General features: G+C 38.5%; 1 protein-coding gene across 2 annotated transcripts in view; it reads right to left on the bottom strand.

The window, feature by feature from the left end:
• LOC140230798 (phosphopantothenoylcysteine decarboxylase-like) overlaps positions 1-9,458 on the bottom strand; it is a 72,132-nt gene extending 62,674 nt beyond the window's left edge. For both annotated transcript variants that reach the window (XM_072310938.1, XM_072310939.1), the window contains exons 1-2: positions 9,416-9,458; positions 7,999-8,162 (exon numbers count right to left, since the gene is read on the bottom strand). In XM_072310938.1, the coding sequence (XP_072167039.1) occupies positions 7,999-8,145 (147 nt within the window). In that variant the 5' untranslated portion in view covers positions 8,146-8,162; positions 9,416-9,458. The remainder of the gene's footprint in view (positions 1-7,998; positions 8,163-9,415) is intronic.
• Between the last annotated feature and the right edge of the window lie 16,166 nt (positions 9,459-25,624).

Here is a 25,624-nt window from a genome sequence, read left to right as displayed (position 1 = left end):
CACCATGAGTTATGAATTATTACAATTCTGCCCTTGCAAATTAAAATAGAGAGTGATTTCCCCTCCCCGACATTAAAAACATTGATCTACATTTTAATCAAACTGCTGCAATGCTCTCATCTTTCAAAATAATTTATAACAAGATATAAAATTACATTTGATGGCTTGAATTGCACCTAGCACACTGTAGGAGAGAGAATTATAGACTCTGTCAGAATCGGCAAATGGAAACATGGACTTTATCAATATGCTAGCAACTGACTTTCTGTGTTTGTTTTTATTTTTGTTTTTGTTTTTGTAACCTAATAAACCACTCCAACCTAAACATATCATTTGGTTCTAGCTTAGATTGAAAATCAAAAATGCATCAATCAATGAAAGCCCATAATCTAATATTTATGATTACCTCTAATCTTCTATTTCCCCTTCCATCCCCCCCCCCCCCCCCGCCTCCAAAAGGAAAAATAAACAAACTCACAAATAAATTTAAATACAAATAAGAGTATTCTCTAGCTTGAACGGGTACCCACTCCCAGTAATTACTTTCCGAGTTCATCACTTACTCAACGATCCAGCTTGCTCTTTAGCAATTACCAGCGAAGTGGGCCACCCAGACATTGTGCCTTTGGCCAAATTTCTTCAATTAGCTCAGAGTATACACAGATCAGGGCATGTGACATCAAAGACGGATGACATACGAAAAGGACATACATGGTGGAGTATGTAACGTTCATTTTGTTGTTCAACTGTCGTTTGTGGACTTTTTCATTGGTTGTTTTCGTAGTTTTTGCTCTTTTGTGTGTATGCGTGGAGGGGTGGGGGGGGGGGGAATGGGCCATGAACAGTGATGAAGCGATGACAATCTAATCAGTACATGCACTATCATGAAACATGTCTTCGATTAGAATATGAGACTGTGATGTATGTGTCGTACTTGTAAATATACAGTTTTGTCTGCATGGCGACATCTCCCGGTGTCTGGTGTTGTATTTAGTGGAGCTAGATGCCACTGTGTCATAGGATTGAGTCATGACTCATGAATTCGGAAGAAGACACAAACATGTTGACATGAATAAAACATAAATCACATGGCTCTTCCTCCCAGATGCAATAAGTACCAATCCGTCTCCGGAAACGGGACAGGGCGTCAGACAAATGATGAAGAATTCACTTTACCCAGATGTACGTTGACAGTGAATCTGGTTGAGAGCCGAATTGTAATTAGACATGTCCAATTCACACATTGGCTCCTGCTCCATGGCTTTTCTACTGCATCCAGTGTTACTATGGAAACCACACCTATCAAGTCCAATAAACCCCAGTTTCTGTGGTTTCCTGCTGTGTCTTCTTATTATAATTTTTGGCATTCATTATGAGTGTTTCATATCAAGAGAAAATAAAAACTTCCTTTTTCATTTGAGCTCTACCACGGTCATATTTCATTTTTTTTTTTTTTTGTTACAAAATCATTAAGAGCTGCTGTATTTTTTCATTTACAACTGATTTCTAAATCCCGAACACACTTTACAATTTCAAAAGTAATAATTTCTCGGACAAAGTGGACAATTTTGTAGGTTTTCTGATTTTGTGGAGATTCAATGTATTACAGCCAGTTCCATCTAGCCCTTCTCCAATAAACATGATGAGGACAACATGAAAATGTCTGCAGAATTAATGAATTCAAGAAATGGAACATAGTAAACTTGTAGAGATTTATTTTGAACTGAATTCATTTCCCTAAAGTTGTTAACTCTTCATGTGCCACATTATGTGGTGGTATAAACTCCCTGTGTGCCACAGTATTCTGAGACAGCAATGTGGTCATGCTTTATTGTGAAAACATTCTGATTTTCAAATCTATGTAACTTTTATAGACTTTTGTTACACTGAACATGACATAATGAGGAAAGTTGTAAAGAAAATGCCAAGCTTTGCATTGATGTATGAAATTGTATGACAAATCCATGACTGCTTTTCTTTGAAATGACCAGTAGCTACATCAGTGTACAGGCATGACTTTTGCATACAAAACCATGACAGAAACTTCGAATTCACTCACAAATAAATAAAGATACACTGCTTGATAGACACTCATTGCATAAAATGCAAGTTACATGTGACAGAAATGGAATCGCGAGAAATGATTCCATTGTACTGTGACATTTGGCAATTTATCGAATGGTTTTGGCAGGTTTAAAATGCGTTTGAGCAGAAAATTACTGTATGGGAACTCGGCACGCCTTCAACTGAGTTGAGCATGTGAACGTGGCACATAAAGAGTTAAGTGATCTCAGACAGGTTTTATCTCTTCCTACGCCATCCACCATGGCACACCCCAGAGGTTGTGCTGTGTTCTGGGGGACTGTTACAGCACATTTTGGTAAACTGCACATTTTGGTAAATTTACCAAAATGTACAGGACATTGACGGCACATTTTGGTAAATTTCTGCTCCTCCACAATCATCACAAAAACAAATTGTAAGTGCAGTTGGTTTTTGTCCCCACCGAATGAGTTCGGCAGCCTAAAGGTTGTGTCACACCTTTCCAGGCAAGCTATGCGGACTTGTTGCGAGTAAGGTTTTCCCAGCATGCAGGTAAATTATCTCGCCCGTAGTTGCCCGGCGCTGCCCACGCAAGTCCGATTTACCCGCAGCCAAATATTGAGCAGCACCTCACAGGCAACTCCCACGCAGGTACAATATACTTCGCAGTCCCCGTATGCGGTCAGAGCGGCCAAGATAATGACATTCTGTCATTTCTGTTGGACTTCTGCCATTCCTTCAGATGAATTTCTGAGTTGTCAGCCCCCATGCGCCCAGCACGCAGGTCACACAGAATACCCGCAAGAAGAACATAAGTAGCACGCATCCAGCAGGTAAGACACATATGCACAACTTGCGCAAATCCTTGTCCGCCCTCAGAAATTGTACCTGCATTGGAGTTGTCTGCAAGGTGCTGCCGGTAAGGGTCTCCTACTGCTGTTCTGCGTGTACCCCCGCAACTCACTCGGAACATTATTTTGAACATCCTCAAGGCCTTGTCATACCGTATCTGGGGAAGTTTGACTTGCGGGGAAGTTTGACTTGCGGGGAAGAAAATTTGCAACCCGGAGCTCTCCACAGTTGGTCCGCACCTGACAATACCTAGCGCGTATATCTCACCTGTATTTGCCTGGAGGTGCGCATGCAAGTTCGATTTACCCACAGCTAAATTTACAGCATGAACAAAACTTTTTCTGGGTGAGTCGTGGGAATTGCCCACAGAGGTACACGCAGAACGCCAGTAGGAGGCCCTTAGCGGCAGCACCTCGCAGGCAACTCCCACGCATGTATTTCGCAGTCCCCTTATGTGGCCAAATTAATGACATTCTGTGGTACTTCTGCCATTCCTTCAGAGGAATTCCTTCACTGAGTTGTCAGCCCCACACACCTGGCATGCAGGTCACACAGCATACCCACACAAAAAGCAATCGCAGTAGCTTACTCGAGCCTTCAGCTCGGGTGAGCTAAATAAGTGTCTTGCCTGTCTTTACTGCTGCAGTAGGACCATATCACCTTGACTCCTTGACCGTATTATAAATCTCAAGCCCATCCATGGGTTTTTGGTTCAGTTACCAAAATGTGCAGATTGTCCAAAATGTGCAGGCAAATCCACTTTTAACTGCACATTTTGGTAACAGTTGATCCCATCAGGTATATAGATATACTATCAGCACATTTTGGTACATTACCAAAATGTGCAGTTACCAAAATGTGCCATCACATCACAGTGACGGCACATTTTGGTAATTTACCAAAATGTGCGTTAACAGAGACTCTGGAGTATGATTCAACATGAACAGGAAATGGAGAATCGCTACAACTAAAAAGTAGATACCGGTACTGTAAATTAGTACAGGTCATTCATTGTGATAACTTTACAAAATATCTTGTGATAACTGTGTCTGGGGTACAATTTCAGAATACGTGTACCAATCTCTGCCTTCCAATCTCTGCCTTTCCCCTCCTATCCACCCCACCCTTCTCTCTCTTTTTCTCTCAATCATGAACTCTTTGAAAGCTATCTTGGTATATTGGGAAGACTTTCGATTGTAAGCTTTTATAAGCTGAGATACTGGTTGCCTTGGAAACAATTACGGGGGATGACATGGCAGCTTTAAGTGACTGGATGCCTTCAATATCCACCTCATTATCATCAAGGAGGCTTTTTCAATTCAATCCCCTCATATTGGGAACTAGGGCACTTGGTCGGGGGCCCCATTTGAGCGCATACTATCCCCCCTGAACCCATTCCCCCAATACCCTTATTGGATGACTTTTAAAGGCAAAATATTGTATATTATACAACACATGTATGGAATCTTGCTATCTGATTGGAGGGATGCGGGTCACATGACATTCAGAGGAATCAGCTATCAAATGCTCACTCTCAATGGCAGTGCAATAGTTGACTATTGTATGGTAAACCAAGCGAACCGGCAGTGCAACAGACCCTAGGACATACTGAACTTGTGTACATCGTACAGCTCGCTGGCGTTGATGCATGCGCGCACCCGTTTGCCCTGCGCCAGCGCGCAACAGTAACACCAGTCCACGGCCGGCCATGCTGAGGCAAGCTCACTGAACTTCGCGATAGGGGCCATGTGGCCTGCAAGTCTGTATTTTTGCACGCAAATACTGAGAAGGCTGGCCTACTACACAAGTGTATGTTTAGATTAGGCCTATCGTGGCTACGTACCCCTACTCACCGGAGCTTTGTTCTCATCTGTGATGAGGATCTCAGCGCATTGCTAATCATGAGTGAAGTGAAGCAGTAAATACTAAGAAAGTGGTCAAATACAGTATGCTTCAGAGGTAAGCAAACTTACAGTTAACATGTCTCTAGGCCTATAGCTACCAGTAGATAGGGTTTAGTTAGGCCTAACGTTTTTTCTAAAGACCTAACGTTAACCGTTAGAGCCAGTGCAGTACATAGGCCTAGCAGGCGTAGGCCTTTGCTTATTAGTCCTCCGCCTAGATAGGCTTAATGCAGATCTATTTTGGTCTAGACTCTAGACCAGACCTAAAGATTTTGATATCATGTGTTATATTGAACAAATATTCACTGTTTATCATTCACGCGACGGTTCCGAATATTACATTCGGTGCAAGTTTAACCGTTCTATTCAACTCCGCTTTGCGTCGTTGAATAGAACAGTTAAACTTGCACGCTCATGTAATATTCAGCACCATCACACTCATAAACATTGACTATTTGTATAATAATTATGGCAACTGGGGACCATTGTTTGCACTTTTGCCATTTTTTTTTTTCAGTTATAAATGTGGATATCATGAAAGGTGCCAATATAATTCTTTCCTACTTCATCATTAGAAAAGTCTGCAAGTTTGGTGAAAATCCAATCCATTCTTGACTTATTAAGAGATTAAGCTTATTTTATGTCTTATATGACCCAAATGACCTGTGAACTTTGACCCCATCACCCTCAAATTTCATATTTCATATTTCATTATGAGCACAGTCTGTAAGTTTGATTAGAATCTGATAGACTGTTCGTGAGTTACTGGGAGATAAAGCTTAAAATTTTATGTCCTTTATAACCTTTGACATGTGTCCTCATGAGCGCAAATTAAAATGTTTCTTTTCTACTTTATTATGAACACAGTCTGCAAGTTTTGGTGAAAATCTGATCATCTGTTTTTGAGTTATTGGGAAATTAAGCTTATTTCATGTTCTCTATGACCCCATGACTTAGCTTTTGACCCCATAACCCCAAATTTAAGTGTTTCTTTCTTATTTCATTAGGAAAACACCCTGCAAAGTTTGGTGAAAATCCAAACATCAATTCTTCAGTTATTGGGAGATTAAGCTTGTATGTCCTATATGACCCCTATGATCTTTGAGCTTTTACTTCATGGTGGCGAAATTGAATTGTTTCTTTCTAACTTCATTTATTTTAAACACAACCGGCATGTGTGGTAAAAAAAAAAAAAAAAAAAAAAAAAATCCAATCATCAATTCTTGAGTTATTGAAAAATTAAGCTTACTTTATGTCCTTTATGAATCAAATGACCTCTAACCTTTGACCTCATGACCCCCAAATTTAACTGTTTCTCTCTCACCTTGTTACACCCTGAATACACCCTGCAAATCTTGTGAAAATCCATTCAATTCTTCTTTAGTTATCTTGTACATTTAACAGATAGACAAACAGACAAACACACGGATCTGAAAACATAACCTTCAAGCATAATCCCACTGATACACATACTTCACATTTATCTTTGAAAAACTCTATTTTGGCACATATTAATTAACAACATGATAAGGAATGATATGTGGAAATTTGTGTACTAGGCCACAATGTTCTCTTTCAAGGTACCAAAGACAGTGGTGGGAGTTCATACAAACTACCGATGCGCTCATCGAATTAGCTGCGATGCTGATTTTGGAAACATAATCTATTCTATGACATGGAACGGCTAGAGCTGCGTGGGTGGGAGGGGGGTAACTCTCATACTTATGAGAGTTAATGGACATATCACAAATACAATCATACAATGGAGTACAGTCTTACCTTGACCTGTGTCTGACTAGGGGTCTCATAATGGAAATATTTCTACATCTGTCACCAGAAAATTTGATAGAAATATGATTATGGTAATGAGCAGAATGAATCACACCAACAACAACAAAAAAAAAAAATCATTAAAAAAAAACACCTTCTTGAGACAGCTCACACTCAATTTCATTACCACATTCTAAGTCATGACCAACAGAGGAAAAACACTTTGCTTTGTTAGAATATGATGGATAATACATTCAGGCAAAGACAGATGATCTGTCAATTTAATGATTGAATGATCATGTGTTTGGAAACCATCTTCCCTGAGTGGAGAACTACCCAGTAATGCCCACAGCACAGATGTTCTATCTCCTTCTTCTTCTTTTTTTTCTTTTGACAGTTGTTACTTACATACTTTTATGTGTGTGTGTGTGTGTGTGTGTGTGTGTCCCCTTCCTCTTTCTTGAACTCTCTTTCTATGTACATGTATAGCTATAATGCAAGTTACACATGTACAGCAGGGCTCCACACTAACTTTTATTTTTGGTGGCTCAAAGGCAAACATCCGACCTTTTTTGGTGGCCCGATCAGGCCACAAAATTCTTCATTTCTGAAATTTTGGTGGCCCAACGTGCGTTTTTGGTGGCCCCGGGCCACCGGGCCACCAAGCAACCGTTAGTGTCGAGCCCTGTGTACAGTATACCACTTTCAATAATAAATGCACACAAAACCATAATGTACACACAAGCAACAACATTGTAAAAACAGACATTTGTGATAATTAGTCAAATCATAAAGTGATTGAAAGTGTATTCACGAATATGAGTAATATCATACATTATGCAGAGTAGTACATATTGCTATAGATGCTATGTTAATTTCATTGTTGGTCACTCCTACCAATATTTGATAAACACACTCCCATTAATAATGTAACACAAAATACATGTACTTTGAAAGCCACACTAATGAAGGCCATTCACTTGTTTGAATGCCAACTGAAACTTATTAAGTGCATTTCCAACATTTCAAAAGAAAGATCGTGCCGAGAAATCATGCTGAAATCTTGTGAACACTTTTACCGATTCAAGGTATGCACATACTTGGATATTGTCTTATTGGATCAATTTCTATGATAGGCAAACCAGGTATGTCCAGGTAATACTGATTGAAATAATTTGCTTTCATTCTGTTGATGATGAGTGTTTCAGGTGTGATAAAAGCCACTGTCTTGTTCATCCTAATAAATCAATTACTGTGTGTGCCATCTACATTTTGCGAGTAAGATATTTCACAGCTTGGAATTCCCCTTCTTACAAGGCACGCTTCCCTCCCATAACATGCGAATAGTTGAATTTTGAATACCAAAGGATGCAACACCATTTTTTTTTCTGTAAAAGTGGATGTGAGATATCTATCATTTTGTACTTACGTCACCAATGCTCTGCAGTTCTTGGACCAAGAGAGGCAGTTTTATGGCAGCCACACTGCCTGTGCAACCAATCAAAACATGTTTCTCCTTTTCTTCACTTCTTGAGATGTCCTGCAATAATGACGCTTGCTTTTTGGATGCACTCATCCTCCCAATAGGCTTTTCTGGGTTAAATTTAAAGAATAATAGATTATGGCTCACAGGAGAGAGAAAATGAAATACAGAATTTTTCATCCGTACATCTATCGATGAGCTATAAATCAAAGAAAAACGAGACTTCCATAACAGTGAATCTTACGGTACCCACTTACGGTAAACACTTACGGTACTCTGGCCAAGAGCAGTGTGTCAAAGTATGCATACAATTCTTGTGCAAGGAGAAAAGGTAGAACATTGCTTGGTCAAGATCTATCACTGCAATTGAGAAACTGACAGGGCAAATACACTGTAATACACTACAAGTGACTCATATAGATTCTTTGATTGGCTGTCGACACAGCAAGCCTCCTGATGCTGAAGTCTGCAGTGTTTATCATTCATAGGATAGCTTCACTTGCATATATTGCATATATTGCAGTTATACTGTACGAGCTGAAATTTTCGCGTACAGATATTTTCGCGAATTGGTCCTTCGAGGACATTTTCGCGTGTTGTTAATTTCGCGGTTGCGAGGGTCTAACTGAACTTACTTTTTTGTGCGTTGTTATTTTCGCGATTCAAACGCGATTTGCGAAATTCGCGAAAATAAAACCACCGCGAAAATTTCAGCTCGTACAGTAACTTATTGTACCATTCATGCATGGCCATGGCAATCCAGTAATATGGCAACTTCATCCAGCTGCACTATTATGCAAGCAGCACGTAACAGTCTTAGCACACCACAGGATACATAAGTAAGAAGGGGACGGGGCAGCTCAGCCGAGTAGTACCGCACCGTAAGGCTAGACGATGCATTGATTAAGTTTACTGTTGATTTGAAGGATGAGTGCAGCCACACACATGCACTCCAGGCCACTGTCACTGGCACACACAACATCAGAGTGATTTCACTAACGTGACCGCATTGCAGAAAACTTCAATGTCAAACCTCATGCCCACAGAGATGTGCGAACTGTGTGACACTACATCCTACTAGAGTCTAGATCTACTAACGTCAGAGGGTCGACATAGGCTGCATTCTCTCTCGTATCAAACACAACCAGAACGGGGAAACACAGATGTTTATGCATGGGACCGTGATGTTGTTGCCTGAGCAATGTCAACATAACGTATCGTCTGCTACTCGTCTAATGGCTGCTGCAGATGCACATAATGTATCTTTGTTAAACCGAACGATGCTATCGCATTACTTTATCTCACCTGTATTGGCAAATTAAGGACATGCGATGATAAGAATAAACGAGCAACACTTTCTTACCGTATTCTTACTCATGACTGTGCGTACTGTGACACCAATCCGTATTGCATTGATATTGATCAGCTGCAGTGGTTGCGCCAACTCCGTTACGCAAGATCATGATCCTGCAGCTTGCATGCGATGGCTTGAGGCGCACACACAGATCACAGGTGTGTCTTCATCATGGACCTACATGGTCTTCATGGATGTACGAAACTTTCAGGATGACCAAGGCCTAATCCATTTCTGTATCATAATATACATGTATAATTAATACGCCATATCTACTCACGCCAGCTCATTAGTAGAGTGTGTTACGTTGTACTTGGTATGGCCTTTCTTTTTTAAAGAGTGGGTGTCCCCTCCCCCCCCCCCCCCTCCCTCACCCTCCCCCATCTGTCTTTCTGTCTATTTGTCTGTTCGTGTTTTTTTTCTCTCTCTCTCTCTTGTCTTTTTTTGTTTCTTTGGTCTACGTTTGGTTCGTTTGTTTGTTTGTTTGCTTCTTTGCTTGCTTGCTTGCTTGTTTTGAGGTGGAGTGGGGTAGCTTAGTTGCCTATATACTGTTAGTTCGGTTGGTTATGAAATTTAAGAGGGATTCCATTTGGTTGTATGAACTATTCGGCTGGTTATTTAGGTTTCTCACATATTGATCTACTGATTAGTCACCAGCTTACAGTTTCTCAGTTTTTGCCCTCTTTTCTTCTTCTCTTTTTAAATCTATCTTATGAAACACTTCAATTCAAGCTCTTGACATTTGTTTGTCATGTTTGATGTTTCTTTGTTTGTTCAAATTGTAGAAAATAAAGATAAGTTCATTTCACACCCGCTGAATTTTACCACAAAGAACAAAATATGTTTTCAATGACAATAATGGCGATGTTGGTTTATGCCCGTGTGTGTGTGTGTGTTGGGGGGGGGGGGGCGGTGGGCAGCACGGGGATGCAACAGCCTTCTGAAGCTCCGAAAATCACAAGGAATGTGACGTGCACAATGGTAGATAGAAGACAAATTATAAGTCATTGTTTGTTTGTTTGTTTGTTTTTGTGTGTGTGTGTTTAAGACATTTGAGTTTATGTAGAAAACGCACTCAAGGTATGATTGTTACAATATGTGCATCTCAGTATTAAACGTCGACTGCGGTCACATTAAGTATAGGCCCATTATTAGTGTATTGAGAGGTTTTGTTCATTTTTTTTTTCTTGCATATACAACGTTAATGTCATTGATTATGGGTCTTCTTCATTATGCTGTAAAACATGATATATTCGCGGCATGAAATTTTCGCGAATTGAAGCTGACGGCCTTTTTTCACGGCATGAAATTTTTGCGAATCGCCACTGGCATTCAGTGCATACAGTGTTGACAGGAACTTTTGCGTGCATTTTAATTTCGCGTATCTTGGCGCTCGCGAAATTCGCGAAATTAAAATGCACGCGAAAATTCCTCGTTTTACAGAAAAACGTGTTTTAGTCGAGAAATACGGTCTATCCATCAATGGTACACCACATCATACACATAGACGTTCATCATTAATGCAAGAGAATATTAAGTAAAGGGGTGAAGGTTTTGTTAGATAGAGACAAATTGAAGAAAATCCCAATATCATCATTACTGTTACCCTTAAAGGTCTTTTTATACATGTTTATGATAATGATTACAATGATGGTGTCTTTTATCAGTGAAAATGCTCATGAATGATGATAAAGATGAAATGGCAATGAAAGTGCCAATTTGATAGTTGCTATTGTGGTTATTACTAATTTTCTGTCATTTTCGTCATCTTCATCATCATAACTGTTTTAGATCGGACTTGCAGTAGTATAGTGGTAGGAGTTTCTGTTTCATTAACAAAACAAAAAAAAATCTATCTATAAATAATAATAGAGAGACATTAGTTTAATTGTCAGTATCGTAATGCCTTTTTCCCGTTGACTGCAATTTTAGATGCTTACTTCAGATGCGATATTTTATTGTTACCTATATAGCACCTTGTGGAAGAACAGAAAGGGGTGTGTTAGTTACTGAAGTCATTGTTCAGTCTTTTTTTCTACAGCTTACTTTCTTATCATCGTTTGTCGCTTCTTCTTCTTCTTCTTCTTCTTCTTCTATCGCCTTTTAACGATTCGATTGTAATTTCAGCTTGACGACATGGGAATGACTTCTTCACCTTGTCTGCGCCTTCTTTCCCAATTATCGTGACGTTGACATTAAAAACAGGCAAAACAAAAATCCACGAGGTAGAAAGTGATCAGCGGGTCGTGTAATGTCCACATGAGGAAAGACTCAGATGATTAAATTTGAAAGGCGCAATTGTATTAGGGGCAGGGCAGCGGTGGCAAGGTGATCTCGAAGGGTGTCGTAGTGCAATTCTGTCTCGATCACTCCTATAATTATAACGGACAGCTAATGAGAGCGTCAGTTTCAGCCGCTCCCTCCCCGTCACCGCGTCTTTACCGTGGATCTCCGCGTCATCTGTCGGGAGTGACGATCCATTACCGCGTCGGGAAACTTAAAGGAACAATCTTCATTTGGCCGGTCATTTCTCAACTTGAACTCGCCGCTTGTCTATTATTACCCTCCCTCATTTATCGCATAGAGAGAGCTTGTTAAAGTGATGGTGCGCCTTAGGATATTCTACATTGTAAACATCAATCAACGAAGCAATTATTGTTTTCTTTTCCAAGCTGTCGAATGCACTCACAAGGACTTGTCATTTCGGTGTCTTATAACCACAAATATGTTTTGAAATGGCTGTGATATCCCAAAACAAAGCAAAGCTAAGCAATCCTAATAAAAGGTTGGTCCCACCTTTTATTAGGATCGCTTTGTTTTGGATATTTGAGCCATTTCAAAACCAATTTTTATCAAATAATCGTTGTATATTTCTTAGAATTGTGTGCTTTTTCATATTTCATAAGAGGTTTCTCATTATCTCAAATAATTTTCATTAACAAAACGTTGGAAACCTGAAGCCCCATCTCAATCGAAACTGTACCATAAAGAACTTTATAATCCAAAGGATCTGTGTGACCGGGTCCAGTGAAAGATGCTCCGCTTGCAGTACCCAGCATGGTATGCCCATCAGGGATCGTTATACAACACAGAGAGATGCAAGACATAGCGCCGAATCGGAAAAAAGGAGAGGTAAAAAATGGCAAACAGAATTTGGATTCTTGTGATATAACATAAAAATCCAAGTGACAGGCATTACCGCTTACAATGCATTTATAAGTACAAAGATTGGTGTGTGTTTTTTTCGGGATCAAACGTACATGTACCGCAGTGAGATAAACATAGCTCATTATTCCCACAACAGCAAACACTGAAGAAGGGTGATATGCTGAAACCCCACTGCCAAACACAGCTGTTGTTTGACCTGAAATTTCACACATGTGAGCAATACAGAAACCCAAATACAATCTCTTAGACGAATATTTGGTTGACATTTTGAACGGCTTTCGAAAGTCGCTCATATCCAATGAAATGTTTCAAAAATGAGAATCGCTAAGTTATCTCGACACATTGCACAAGCACAACATATAACATACGCGTATGCGAGAGCACGCACACGAATTCATAATAGAGAATTGAACGTGCGCGCGTATATCATTCAAAGTGTTCAAAGGTGGTTTCATTTGCTGATATATTCACTAAAGTATTTTCTTTGTAGGTTTTGTTCATATCGAAAATTTTGAGAGGGAATTATCGTCACCTTATTAATTTTTATTCGGATAAGTCATGTTAGTGATTTCCACAACTTTTAATACAAACAGAAATTGCATTTCATTTTTGTTATTAGATGTTATTAATTATCTGATATTTAATATAAAAAATGAAATGCAATTTCTGTTTGTTTTACATTACTCTTTTTCTACAAGTCAACCTTCGGGGCTTACATTCAAACAAGCTTGCTTTCATGTAGGTCCCGTCATACAACTCTTTGTACATAAAATCCGACTTCGATTTTGACTAGTTATCATTATAATTACTGTGTAAATATTGTGTAACCTATATTTTGGTTTGTTTGTATATTATTGACAAAGGACAAGAACTTGTGCTATAATACTGATATATGAGAGGTACGAAATAAGTTGAAACTTGAAACGTGAAACCTGAGCAAATAGAGGATCTTTCCTTAAAGGGATGGTATAGTATTGGTAGAGATGTGAACTGGGCTTTTAAGATACAAAGAAACCACTTATGAAATAGTACAGAGCATACAATTTTAAGAGGAATTCAAAGTTTATTAGATGGAAATCGGATTTGGAATCATTGAGACATCCAAAAACAAAGTAAAACAAAGCGATCCTAATGAAAGATTGGTCCCGCTTTTTATCAGGAATGCTCTTTTTTTTTCGATATTTCAGCCATTTTAAAACCGATTTTCATCAAATAAATGCTGAATTCCTCTTGGAATTATACATGCTCTTTCATATTTCATGAGAGGTTTCTCATTATCTCACCAAAAAATATTAGAAATCTGAAGGTATAGGTCTCAACCAAAACTATACAATCCCTTTAAAGATGAGAGTCTTTGGGCTGGTCGACATGCGCCAAATGTCTCAAGGAGGAAATAATGGCGGCCGGACTCTCCCCTCCCATCGAGTAAGTGCATGGCCATGTTAAATATTTGTCCCATTTAGGGTTGTTTGCATGAACTGTCTAGTCACCACCCCCCCCCCCCTTCCCTCTGCCCGACCTCATGTGTTCTCTTGTTCCCCTTCTCACTCTGTACGATTTTAGCCTGCAGGTAATCTTTTAAAAGGCTATATCCCTGTTTTCAAAGCCAGTTCAATGCACGTCGAATTTCTGAGGGAGAAGCAGTCATTTATAGTATGCAGCGTGTGGAGAATTTCAGTTGAATCGTCCCGGTTGAGCACTGAAATATCACAACAACAACAACAACAACAACAACAACAACAACAACAACAATAACAACAGCAACTTCAAACTTCAATGTATTTCGTTTGTCAATTACTAAAATGCGATGAGGGTCCTTTCCTCTGCTAATCTAAGCAAATTTTCTTTTTTGATATATTCACCAGTAATTAATGGCATGCTTTCATTGTAATGATCACCTTTAAGTTACCATGTTGAGTTTTAAAAAGAGAAATTAGCTGAATTGCTGTCTATGCTTTTTTGTAGTGTTTCTGTAGTGTTCTGCAAAAATGCTGATGCTCTCCTTGCATCTTGTTTACAGTAATTCATTCATAAAATTATTTAGTTTCCATCTGCAAAAAAAAAGTAAATACATATTTTTTATTTACATATATATATATATATATATATATATATATATATATATATATGTTATATATATTATATATGTATATATATATATATGTATAATGCAATATATATATATATATATATATATATATATATATATATATATATATATATATATAAAATATAGATAGATATATCATTAATGGCCATCCATTATATTTCATATGACATATTTTCTCATAACTTGGAAATAGTTACCAATGATATTCGATGTTGCTCTGATCATTCTCCCATCGTAAATCATGTAGGCCAAATTGCTAAGATGATTACGTGTCCTACTATTGAAAGGAATGGGGGTACTCCAATATCTCACGAATGAACAAAGAAAGAGTAGATGAACGCAAAGGAGAAGCAAAGGAAGATAAAGAAAAGGACAGGTGGAGAGAGCGAAGGGGAGAGGGCACTGGGGGGAGAGAGACTGTACAGTGGACTCCCGTTATAACGAAGTTCTCGGGACCGGCAGTTTTCTTTCATTATATTGAAATTTCGGTATAACCGAACAAATAAACAATTTTAAAAAAATAGAACGGACAATGTAGCGGCCTGAATTTTTACTTCGTTGTAACCGGAATTCGTTATAGCCATTTTCGTTATAACGGGAGTGCACTGAATATACCATGAAATTTCTATTAGGAAATTTTTTGTCTGTTAATTGGAAATGTGGAGAAAAACTACGCCCATGGGGTGGAGAAAGTAAATTGATATAGAATTGAATGATACAATTTCCTTCTAAAAGATGCGACAAAAATTGTAAAAATGTTTTTGAGACAGAGGAGAAACCTACCAGCCCTTAGCCATTGTTGGCCCGACAGATTTGTCAATTAACCTGACTTTGATTCACATGCTCCTGATGACATTTTGAGCGCGGAATCCGCCTCTAAATAAATAGGCATATAATAGAGATATGTGTGTGCACCTGTTCAACTATAACTTTGTCTTATATTCTCTCCTCCCTCTCTCACCCTCTCTCCCTCTCTCTCTCTCTCTCTCTCTCACAGGCATTGTCTTTTATACCCTCTCTCGCTCTCTCCCTCTATTTCATCATCTCTTATACTACATTATTTTCTCTCTTCTTCTTCTTCTTCTTCTTCTTCTTCTTCTTATTTCTCCCTCACTGTCTCTCACACTAACACGGTCTTCATTGCATTTTCTCTCTCCCTCTCTTTTCTCTCACACTGGCACTGTCTTTTACCGTCTCTTTGATCTCTCTCCCTCTCTTTCTCTCTCTCTCTCTCTGTTGTCACCTCACACTCCCGATGACCGGATATAGCCTCACTCGAGTATTCCATTACATGACGTGATCCTGAGACTCGGCAGATAGGTAGATTATTGCAAAATCCTCTGATTTCATTCCGAGAGCTGATACCCAGTTTGATTTCCCTGGATGGCGTGTAGGATTTTCTGCTTAAAGTGGAGGCATTCACCCTTCCGACAGTTGAGTCCTACGTCAACAGATGCAATTTTGTTTTTGTTAAAGGCACAATTTACCATTTTCGCAGATGAAACAAAAAAAAAATCATCAGTGCTTTGAAATAGTTCTAAAATATGAGTTAGGAATAGAAACAACCTCTGTAAAAAATTTGAAATTTTTCCATACTAAATCGTGTACAGTTACAGCTTATTTGAGAAAAATACTGATATCTCCTTATATCCTAGGCTTTATTGCGAACATTTTATATGGTAGGATGTTTTGTGGTACAACAAACCTATACGCACATGCATCAAATGTCAAATGTGATATCCTGAAAATTTTTAGAATCTCTGCTCCAAAAGGTGAATAGGACCTTTTAAGTTTAGATGGCATCTAGCGGCCACCACCCCCTCCCTTCATGAGCTTCTTTCTTTATGTCATCGTTCTAGTAATAAAGTGTTGTCGTAATTATTACTGTGGTATTCAGTTTGGAAATTGTAACAAAGTTTAAGCTATAGCAACTATGCAACGTTTACTTTGTATTTTGTTTCGATGTTTGTAGATGAATGGAATAAATGAATAAAATAGAAAAGAAAAGAATAGAATATAATAGAATAGTAATAGTAATAGAATAGAACAAAATAGATAGAATGGAACTGAAGTGAATTGAATTACATTAAATTGAATTGGGTTGAAATTGGGTTGAATTGAATTGAATTAAATAGTAATTGTATATTATCTCGCTGTGACTTGGATGCTGAAATTACTACAGATTCTAACTTACCTGGGTGGTTGGTATACATATATACTTGCTTTCTTGAAGATGACTGTGTTTAACCGAAGCTTGTTCGTGGAATGTATGACATACTACGTAGAACTGGATGAACAGAACAAAGAAGTGTCAAATACACTAATATTGACTAATTTTCGTATATTAGAGCAGCATTAGAGGAATTCAGATACAGCTTACCTCTCTCTTGTTTGCCAGTTTGCAGGGGAAAATTGACAAGCAATTGATTAGAGTGTTGTAAAAATAATGAAAAACGAAATTCTCACCACTAATCCAGCGTCCATGTTTGTTGAGAACTTCAGATTTTGATTATATGACTACAATTCAATGCTCATATACTGATTTTCTGTAGCTTCCATCAGAATGATGTAGTACTATCTCAGAAAACTTCACAGCATGGCACGGAGACTAAGTGAAAATTGCAGCAGGCGGATGATTGGCATGCCTAGATTTACTTTATCAAATTTGTTGTCTTCTCCAGAGGCCAGAGTCTCTCATTTCATGGACTCTTACGCGCAAAATTTGCTTCGTTCCCAGAGAAGCTAATATAGGTTTACACTTTCACAAAGCTAATCGTCTTCTTATCTGGGTGGAAAGCGGTGTTAACTGTCAAATTGTCTTCTTGATTACCTGGAACAAAATTCTGTCAGTCCCCTTTCCGTTTAAGATCTAACCAGCCCGGCAAAGCGTGCAACTGAATACCACCAACGCCGCTAGTTATCACTTTTGCCACGAGAACTGAGATAATACTCGGCTACAGTGACACCGCAGAACTGACATCATTCTATTCTATGAGAGTTAAACAAATAAAGTGGTTGTAAGAAAATGTTGATGATAGAAAAAACAGAATGAAAATGGAAGTGAATGGAATGAAAGCGACTTCACACGACATTTTAGTTTGAGAGACGGGAGAGGGGTTACTTGACAGACAGAGAAGGGGGGGGGGTTGCAGAGAAACAAGCAAAGAGAAGGGGAAGCCAGCTTTTCGTCCATATTTTCGTAAACGATTTTGCTTTTATGAATTAAAAAGAGGAAAAGAGATGACATTAACAGAGAAAGAGAGAAAAAGACGTTAAATGACCAATGATTATTGATTGATTAATGACAAAACTCAGACGGGGGGGGGGGGGGGGGGAGGGGTTCCAAAACTGATTCGTTAAAATACAGTGGACCTGTCAGTACTATGCGTTTATGGTGGGGGTGCCATTTTCATTTAGACCCCTTCCCCAAAACAAACAAACAGAACAAACCAAAGCCTAATGAGAACAGCCAACGAAACTTACCGAAAGTGCATAACAACAAAGATAATATTATATGGGACTGATCAGATCACAAAGAGCACCCGCGCGCGCACTCACAGGTGCTCACAAGTGCGAGTTGCTTCCTCATCTTATTCCCATATATTGCAAACTAGTCTTTTACTATAATGTAAAACACTCATAAAACAACAACAACAAAGCCCATGCCGTCTACGATATGCGTCTCGTGCGAAACCAGAATCAGTGAAGAGCACAACGTCAGGTAACTGGGCGAAAATGTTCATATTAAGTTTCTATTTGTTAGTCGTTGCCGACCGGGCACACCCCCGTATCTACTCAACTACCGTAACCGTATTCCCCAACAGCCCGTGGCAAAGCCAGATTAACATCTCTATTTCTCGCTTCTGTCTTCCACAGATTTCCAGCTGCCGATGTGCCAAAGGAGGCATACAGGCCAAGCCAACAAATAAACAAACGCACAAGTAAATGAAAAAAAAAAAAAAAACACTTCAGTACGTGGACTTCATATACAATAACACATGCTGCTATTCGACACGTCAAAGGGAGTTTGGTTTGCCAGAACGTTCGGTTCAACAGAGCAAATGAGGAAGGCAAAATATGTTCTTATAATCATCCCTTCAGACATGGAAGGGGACATATTGAATATCAAAACTCGTTTCTCTAGGTTTGATTTTAAACCAGTGACTTTCGTTCGCATTGTTGCTGCTGTCTACACCTATTCGCCATGTTGATGAAAACAGAAATAATTGAGATTAATGGAGTTCATCAAATCAACGCATCATTTTGTTTCTTCATATTAAGATACACACAATTAAGGGACGCGAGATTTATACAAATAAGTAGCTAAGAAGCATTATCAAATTTCAGGTTTTCCCCTTTCATGTTCAGGCGCGGTGGAGCACCCCAATTATCTCGCAGAAATCAATCGGCAGCCGAGCCTCATTTGCATAAAGTAAACAACATGTACTTGCGTAGTTGAGAAAAAGTAAACAACTTCTCAAGCTAATAACAATTTAAGGAAACCTATTTTCGGATTGAAATTGAGTTAGTTTGAATTTGAAAACATGTCCGAATATGCACATATAACATATTAAAGGATTTGACAATGATAAAATGTGAAATTTTAGCGAAAACCTGGCGAGCAAAGTTACCAAAAATATGCCTCGAAAATCATCCTAAAATTCACGAAGTGTGATTGCGGAACCAAAGCGCCATTCAAACAAAGTACACCGAAATTTATTTATCTGCTTGCATTTTAAATGTCATACCGTAATATTCCCGGCCATGGTTGTGTCGGAAAAAAAAAACAGAAGGTGATGTCAAAAATGACACGAACGCAAAGCGTACAGGTCGGTCCCATATCATAATCGCGTGACTGTAGCGTTGCATGTCACAGCACACACAACGCTTTGCTGCATGCAGCGTGCGCGGCAGCAGCTCAGCTGGAGTCACCGCCGTGCGACACTCAGCAAAATTGACTGCGTCACATGCAAACCAACAATGAGCACGAAATCCTGAATCTCACGTACCACGCATGCCCAATATTACGGGAAAAGAAATGACGTCATTTTCAATTGTTTCGCTTACTACAATTTTCTATTCCAAACCCTGTAGAAACATGTTGATTTCTCAAAAAGTACAGGTGGAACCAAGCGAAAACTTTCAACATATATGGATTGAGGCCTGATAAACTTATGTTGCCAATTTCGGACACATTGGAGCCCGGCCATAGTCCAGTCGGAAAAAAACAGAGAGCATGTTTTGCGAGAGGTGATTTTCAAATCGCTTCAATATCTCAAGTTCTAGTGCAGCAAATTTCATAATTTTTTCATCAAAAGGAAGGTTTTTAAAAACTTAGATAGTGTGGGAAGTTTGAGTTTACCAGCGGCACGCATAGCGGCACAAGGAGAAGGTAAAGATTTGACTTTTTCATGCACACAGTTTCGGGCAGCCGTGGATGCTCGTTGGAAATTCAAATAGAACGGGGCGATAATGAGATGCAAATTGGGGTGCTCCACCGCGCCTGTGTTATATACCTTTTACTCTGCAATCGCCCATAAATGTCTATAATCATTTTTATACATGTAAAGAAGATACTAATGCAGTTAGAACAGCACGTCTTAATAAAGTAGCATCAGGGAGACAAAAAAATCATTCTTTTGAGCTCGTTTCGATCACTAATACCCCTTTCAGGTAATCGCGGTTCAATTATCCGCATCCAAATAATGCGGATGAAGTAGTCAAAATCGCGTTCATATATCCCATGAAGTGCGCACTACTTTTACGAGCACCCGTTCATATAATGGTGCGAGTTATTTGTGCGAGTTATTTGTCATGGTTACTGCGCACGCCTCTATAATGACGTAATGTTTCCGGTGAATATCCTCACGTGTATGCACACCTCTCGCGCGCTCAAGCTCAGCAATCAGCGGTTGTGCGGGAAATCGAGTGACCTTTGACCGAACTGTGGAATGTTAGTGCGGATAAGTCGTAAAACGCGTTCATGTATTCTCGATCTACTCCTCATGCTGCAATTATGCGCATAATAGCAGCATAAAAATAATGCGCACTTTTCTACTCCTCTCCCGTTCATGTAATCGAAATTTTACGACTTGTGCTCCTATTATCCGCATCCACGATTACCTGAAAGGGGTATAAGCCTTCGAACTTGTGATGGAGTTACGGACGAGTACTCCCTGAGCATGCAATTGATTGTTGTTGTTTCTTTTTTTTAACAAAACTACGAGACTGCCCACCGCGACACGCTGTGTTTGGCGGAAAATGACGGGAATGCTGGCTATTATGAATGAGGTTTACAGGAAGCCAGTGGTGTTCCCCGATGAATCGCCAGTTGTTGAGCCATGGAACATAAAATATTTAAGTTGAAATCATGAAGGGTGAAGCGTCAAGCTCTTGAGATATAATTTCTTATACAAATACTAGTATATATATATATATATATATATATATATATATATATTATATATATATATATATTATACACCGTTTTACTCACATGTAAACAACTCCATTGACCATTGGACTGAGAACACAGTCAAAGGTAGAATGATAGCATTACAATCTGCCAAGGCTATCAAATATTATGATACGTTTGTAATGACAGCTGTGCAACACGAGGCCATGGAACATGTCCAAAGAATATTGTACTACAATCTATATCTCACCTGTAAACATAAAAGTGATAGAACTATCATACCTAAAATTAAACCTTATCAAATCCTGGTCTGTGTAACCTATCTGCAAACATTAATACACATGTATGGTCATGTGGACACACATATACACTTACACGAACATGCATGTACAAATTTTTCCTCATTTTTTTTTCCGAATGCCGTCAAGTATCAAATTTTTGATGTTGGTGTATTTCGCTCATTAATGCTGCTAGGTCACTTAAGGCCTAAATGGATAGGCCAATATACATGCAAAGTAAAAAAAAAAAAAAAAAAAAAAAAAACATGGAAAGAGTACATACAGACGTATGTTTTATATTGTTGTTTTTTTTTTAGATATGTCGGGTGTGTAAGTGTGTGTCTGGTGAAACGTCTATATCCTCTGAAAAAAAAAAAAAAATCGCCCCTTCCCCCAAGAGGAAAAAATAGACATGAACACATTATGCAAAAACCAACACATGTTCAAGGATACGTCTGTATATTCTATATTCTTTAAGTTCTTTTATGAGATCTTTAAAAATCAATGCCTGCAAACAATGGTATATCTATGCCTATTTGCATGTATGTGAGTGTGTGTGCTTGTGTGTGTGTGTGTGTGTGTGTGTGCGTGTGTGTGTGCGTGTGTGTGCGTGTATGTGTGTGGTGGTTGTGGATGTATGTGTTTGGGGTGGTGGTGGGGGTGTGGGATAGGTTTGAGTGCATCGGGGTTGGTGGGGATGGGGATTTGATTTTCAATGAAATGATTTCATTCTAGTTTTGTATAACGTATTTTTGTTGCTTTTTTTATGTATATACCCTTGAATATATATACCCTTATATACTCGATTTATAATCGAGTTGTTATGTTGAAGAGAGATGATTGGCAGTATAAGTATACCATAGTCAAAGATATATATATTTTTATGTACATGTCAATACTTTCTCGTGAAGAAATGGTCAGTAAGATTTATAATCGAGTTGTTATGTTGAAGGGAGATGATTGGCAGTATAAGTTGGTAATGGATTTGTCTTTTGAATGGCATTTGTGCCGTTTTTATGTTCATGTTACACCCAGAAATGAAATCAATAAAATATCTTTGAAAAACAAAAACAAAAAAGTATATATATATATATATATATATATATATATATATATATATAAATATATATATATATATATATATATATATATATATATATATATATATATATATATATATATATACATATATATATATATATATATATATATATATATATATATATATATATATGATTAAAGCGAAATTTCGTATTCATGACACAGTGCACGAACATACCAAGTTCGTTTGAGATGGACGTGGTTAAATTGGGGCCGTCCCTTTTCTTTCTTTCTTTCTTTTTTACTGTCTTCATGCGACGGAATCAAAAGAAAGAAAAAAAAAATCCCTAGGTACAAGCAGACAAGTGCTCTGTGTATAGACATTTTCATGAACATGTGGACATCCAGGCATAGAGCGGTCATGGATGAGTGTATTCATGCTCGCACGAACGAGGCTATAGTTTGAGGTAAGTAAACCCTGCGAAATGTCGAAACCCTCTAGATCCAGTGTACCGGCCCACTTGACGGCTCCGTGACAGCGCCTTGCCAAGGGCAACATCTGATCTTTGGGAGTCAGCGAAGCCCGGAGAGGATGAGATGACATCAAGAAAGTGGTCGAGGATCAGATGTTTAGAGATCCTTTTCCAGATAGCTGATTCATTTGTAGTTCACTTCCGATGACCTCTATTCCGTCTTTCTTTTCTGTTGTTTCTTGGGCCAGATTGATTTTCAGTCTGAAGCGGTGCAACGTGATGATACTACATGATAACGAAAATTCAGGTTGACACATTATGTACCTTTCAAAAGAAACAGCTCATCCCATGGTTATTCGAGACCATAGCTACAGACAAGAAAGCATTAATTCTGTTCAGGTATCAGAAAATCAGAAAATTAAGACTTCATGTTGCTGGTGAAGTCCACTGGTACAAACTATAAAGTAAGATTCCAAAACTAAAATTCTGCAACGTCATTTCAATTTTCTCGACATTTCTGCAGTCTTTTTCTTCAAGTGTAGTGGGTATAATACCTTGTTCAGCATATAGAAGAGATCTGTACAATACATGTAGAGGTCACATCGTCGTGTCCGCTATATATATATTTTTTTTTTCTTATAGGATATGAGTGCCTAACGCAACCTGGTATGAACTATAGTTGTCCAAATGAGATTTAAAAAATCTAGTCTCAAAACCCGTTCACATAGAGCGTCCCCGTCCTTCTATAAGACTGCATGAGAGTATCTTCATTATATTTTTTTTTTCACGAGTAGTATAGTGCTTCTGTCAGGCTCGATCCCAACTATCATAACGGATGTGTCTTATTCTATTTGTTTGTCCCTACTATCGTCATTACGCGAAGACGTGAATTTAGTATCGACTCAAAAAGCACACTCCCTATATAGGTGTTTACTGTTTCCTCGTTTGGAATGGAACATGATGACGCGATTTCTTTTAATTGAGGTGTAAGTGTGCTTGAGTATACACTGGTGTTTATGCCGTGGCGGATCAATAAACAGCATCCATGCAAGGGGAAAAACTTTATAGCGTCATAAAATGTTATGTATTAAATGCATAGGACTTCGTGTCTAGAATACAAATGTATATATAGTGAACAAAAAGCAGAAAACTGCTTATCCAATAAGAACGAGCCAATGGACTGATGGAGTAGCATTGAGTCAAAATGGGCAGTAGCATTCGATCCTATCAGAATTTTAATCAGAGGTAAATGGCAAACAAAAAAGGAGACATAATATAGCAACCAAATCTATATTTCTTATGGTAAGTGCATTGTATGTACAATTAGCTATTACTTTTGTGGTATAAAATCGCGATATTTTGTGATAACTCACAAAAGCATCATCAGTCAAGGATACGATATCAGTCTCCTCGCTAAGAGAATACGACGATTTAATGCACTAATAATCTCTTCTAGATCATTTGTTCATTAAGCAGTAAGAGGGATGTGGTCTCTCTCACTCTCTCTTCATAAATAGATAAATAAATAAATAAATATATATATATATATATATATATATATATATATATACATACATATATATTCTTTTCTTTTCAAATGCATAACTAGCCCCTGTGCATTTTTTTTTTCACCGAGGTCGAAAGCCTGGGTGAAATATAACATTTGAAGTGTATACTGGCTACATTAGTGCATGGATCAAGAGCTTGTCCCATTTGTTAAAGTAAATAAAATGCATTTACAACATTGATTTGTCTGGATTATATAGGGGGATTTTCCGTGCAAGAATTAAAAAGCATGGTTCACGACTGTGAACTAAAACGAACTCACGTGGTGCGACCGCTCAGAAATCTTTGCTGTAAAAAAACAACAACAAAAGTTTACTATTACAACGTTTGGGTGCATAATATATGAGTGTCAATGTTTCTGCCTTTCAGCGTTAAACATTTCCATTCTTCAACTCAGCTTAGTCGATCTTTTTTTCTTCTTTTTTTTTTGAATTCATTATCGCATTATGTCATATGTAGCCTGGACTCTGCTAAAGCCTAATCTCAGACGTCTTTAATCTCGCTATGAGCAAGGTTTTTCGTCACAACGCATCAGTGTGTTATGGCGGTGAGTTTCACATACACCCCGACCCGTTTGTGTATACAGTTCAGTCTCTCTTTAATGATGAAATGCTCTGCTATTCTACAGGAGGACAACCCACAGGCCGTAGAGGTCATGCAAGACTCGATTTACTTGTCGTTGGCTCACAACCGTGACATTTGACGACCTTGGCTAAAGGAAGTACCCCTGATTTCCCACAGAGCTGGTCGCGCGCTTCCAGTTCAAGGAATAAAAGAATACAGACAAATTAACGTATGAATAGACAAGCGCACCCTGAACCGTCTGGCGAAACGGACAAGTGTAATCAAACGTGATCCCACATGTGACAGATCGTGAAATATATGCAGGAACGACGAGTATGATAAAGAGGAGTGCCTGTCTTGCAAAATTCAGTGAAACAGACATGTGAACGAATTCCGGAAAAAGTCTCAGACATCACCGACGCGCAACACTGCGAAATTTGCAACAATGTTCAATTCATGAGCCTAAAGGTGAGACATTCTGTCTTGCCACGAAGGTCAACAGTGGTGATCTTTATTTTCATCCTTTCATTTAAATGAAACTTTTATGTTGCCATGAACTCAGAATTCCATTAAGAAATGCGTAATTTTAAGAATACAACCTCT

Source organism: Diadema setosum, chromosome 7 (genome assembly GCF_964275005.1).
Source record: "Diadema setosum chromosome 7, eeDiaSeto1, whole genome shotgun sequence".
Lineage (NCBI taxonomy): Eukaryota > Metazoa > Echinodermata > Echinoidea > Diadematoida > Diadematidae > Diadema > Diadema setosum.
Note: the sequence above shows the minus strand (reverse complement) of the source record. Positions and strands in the feature narration are given on the sequence as shown.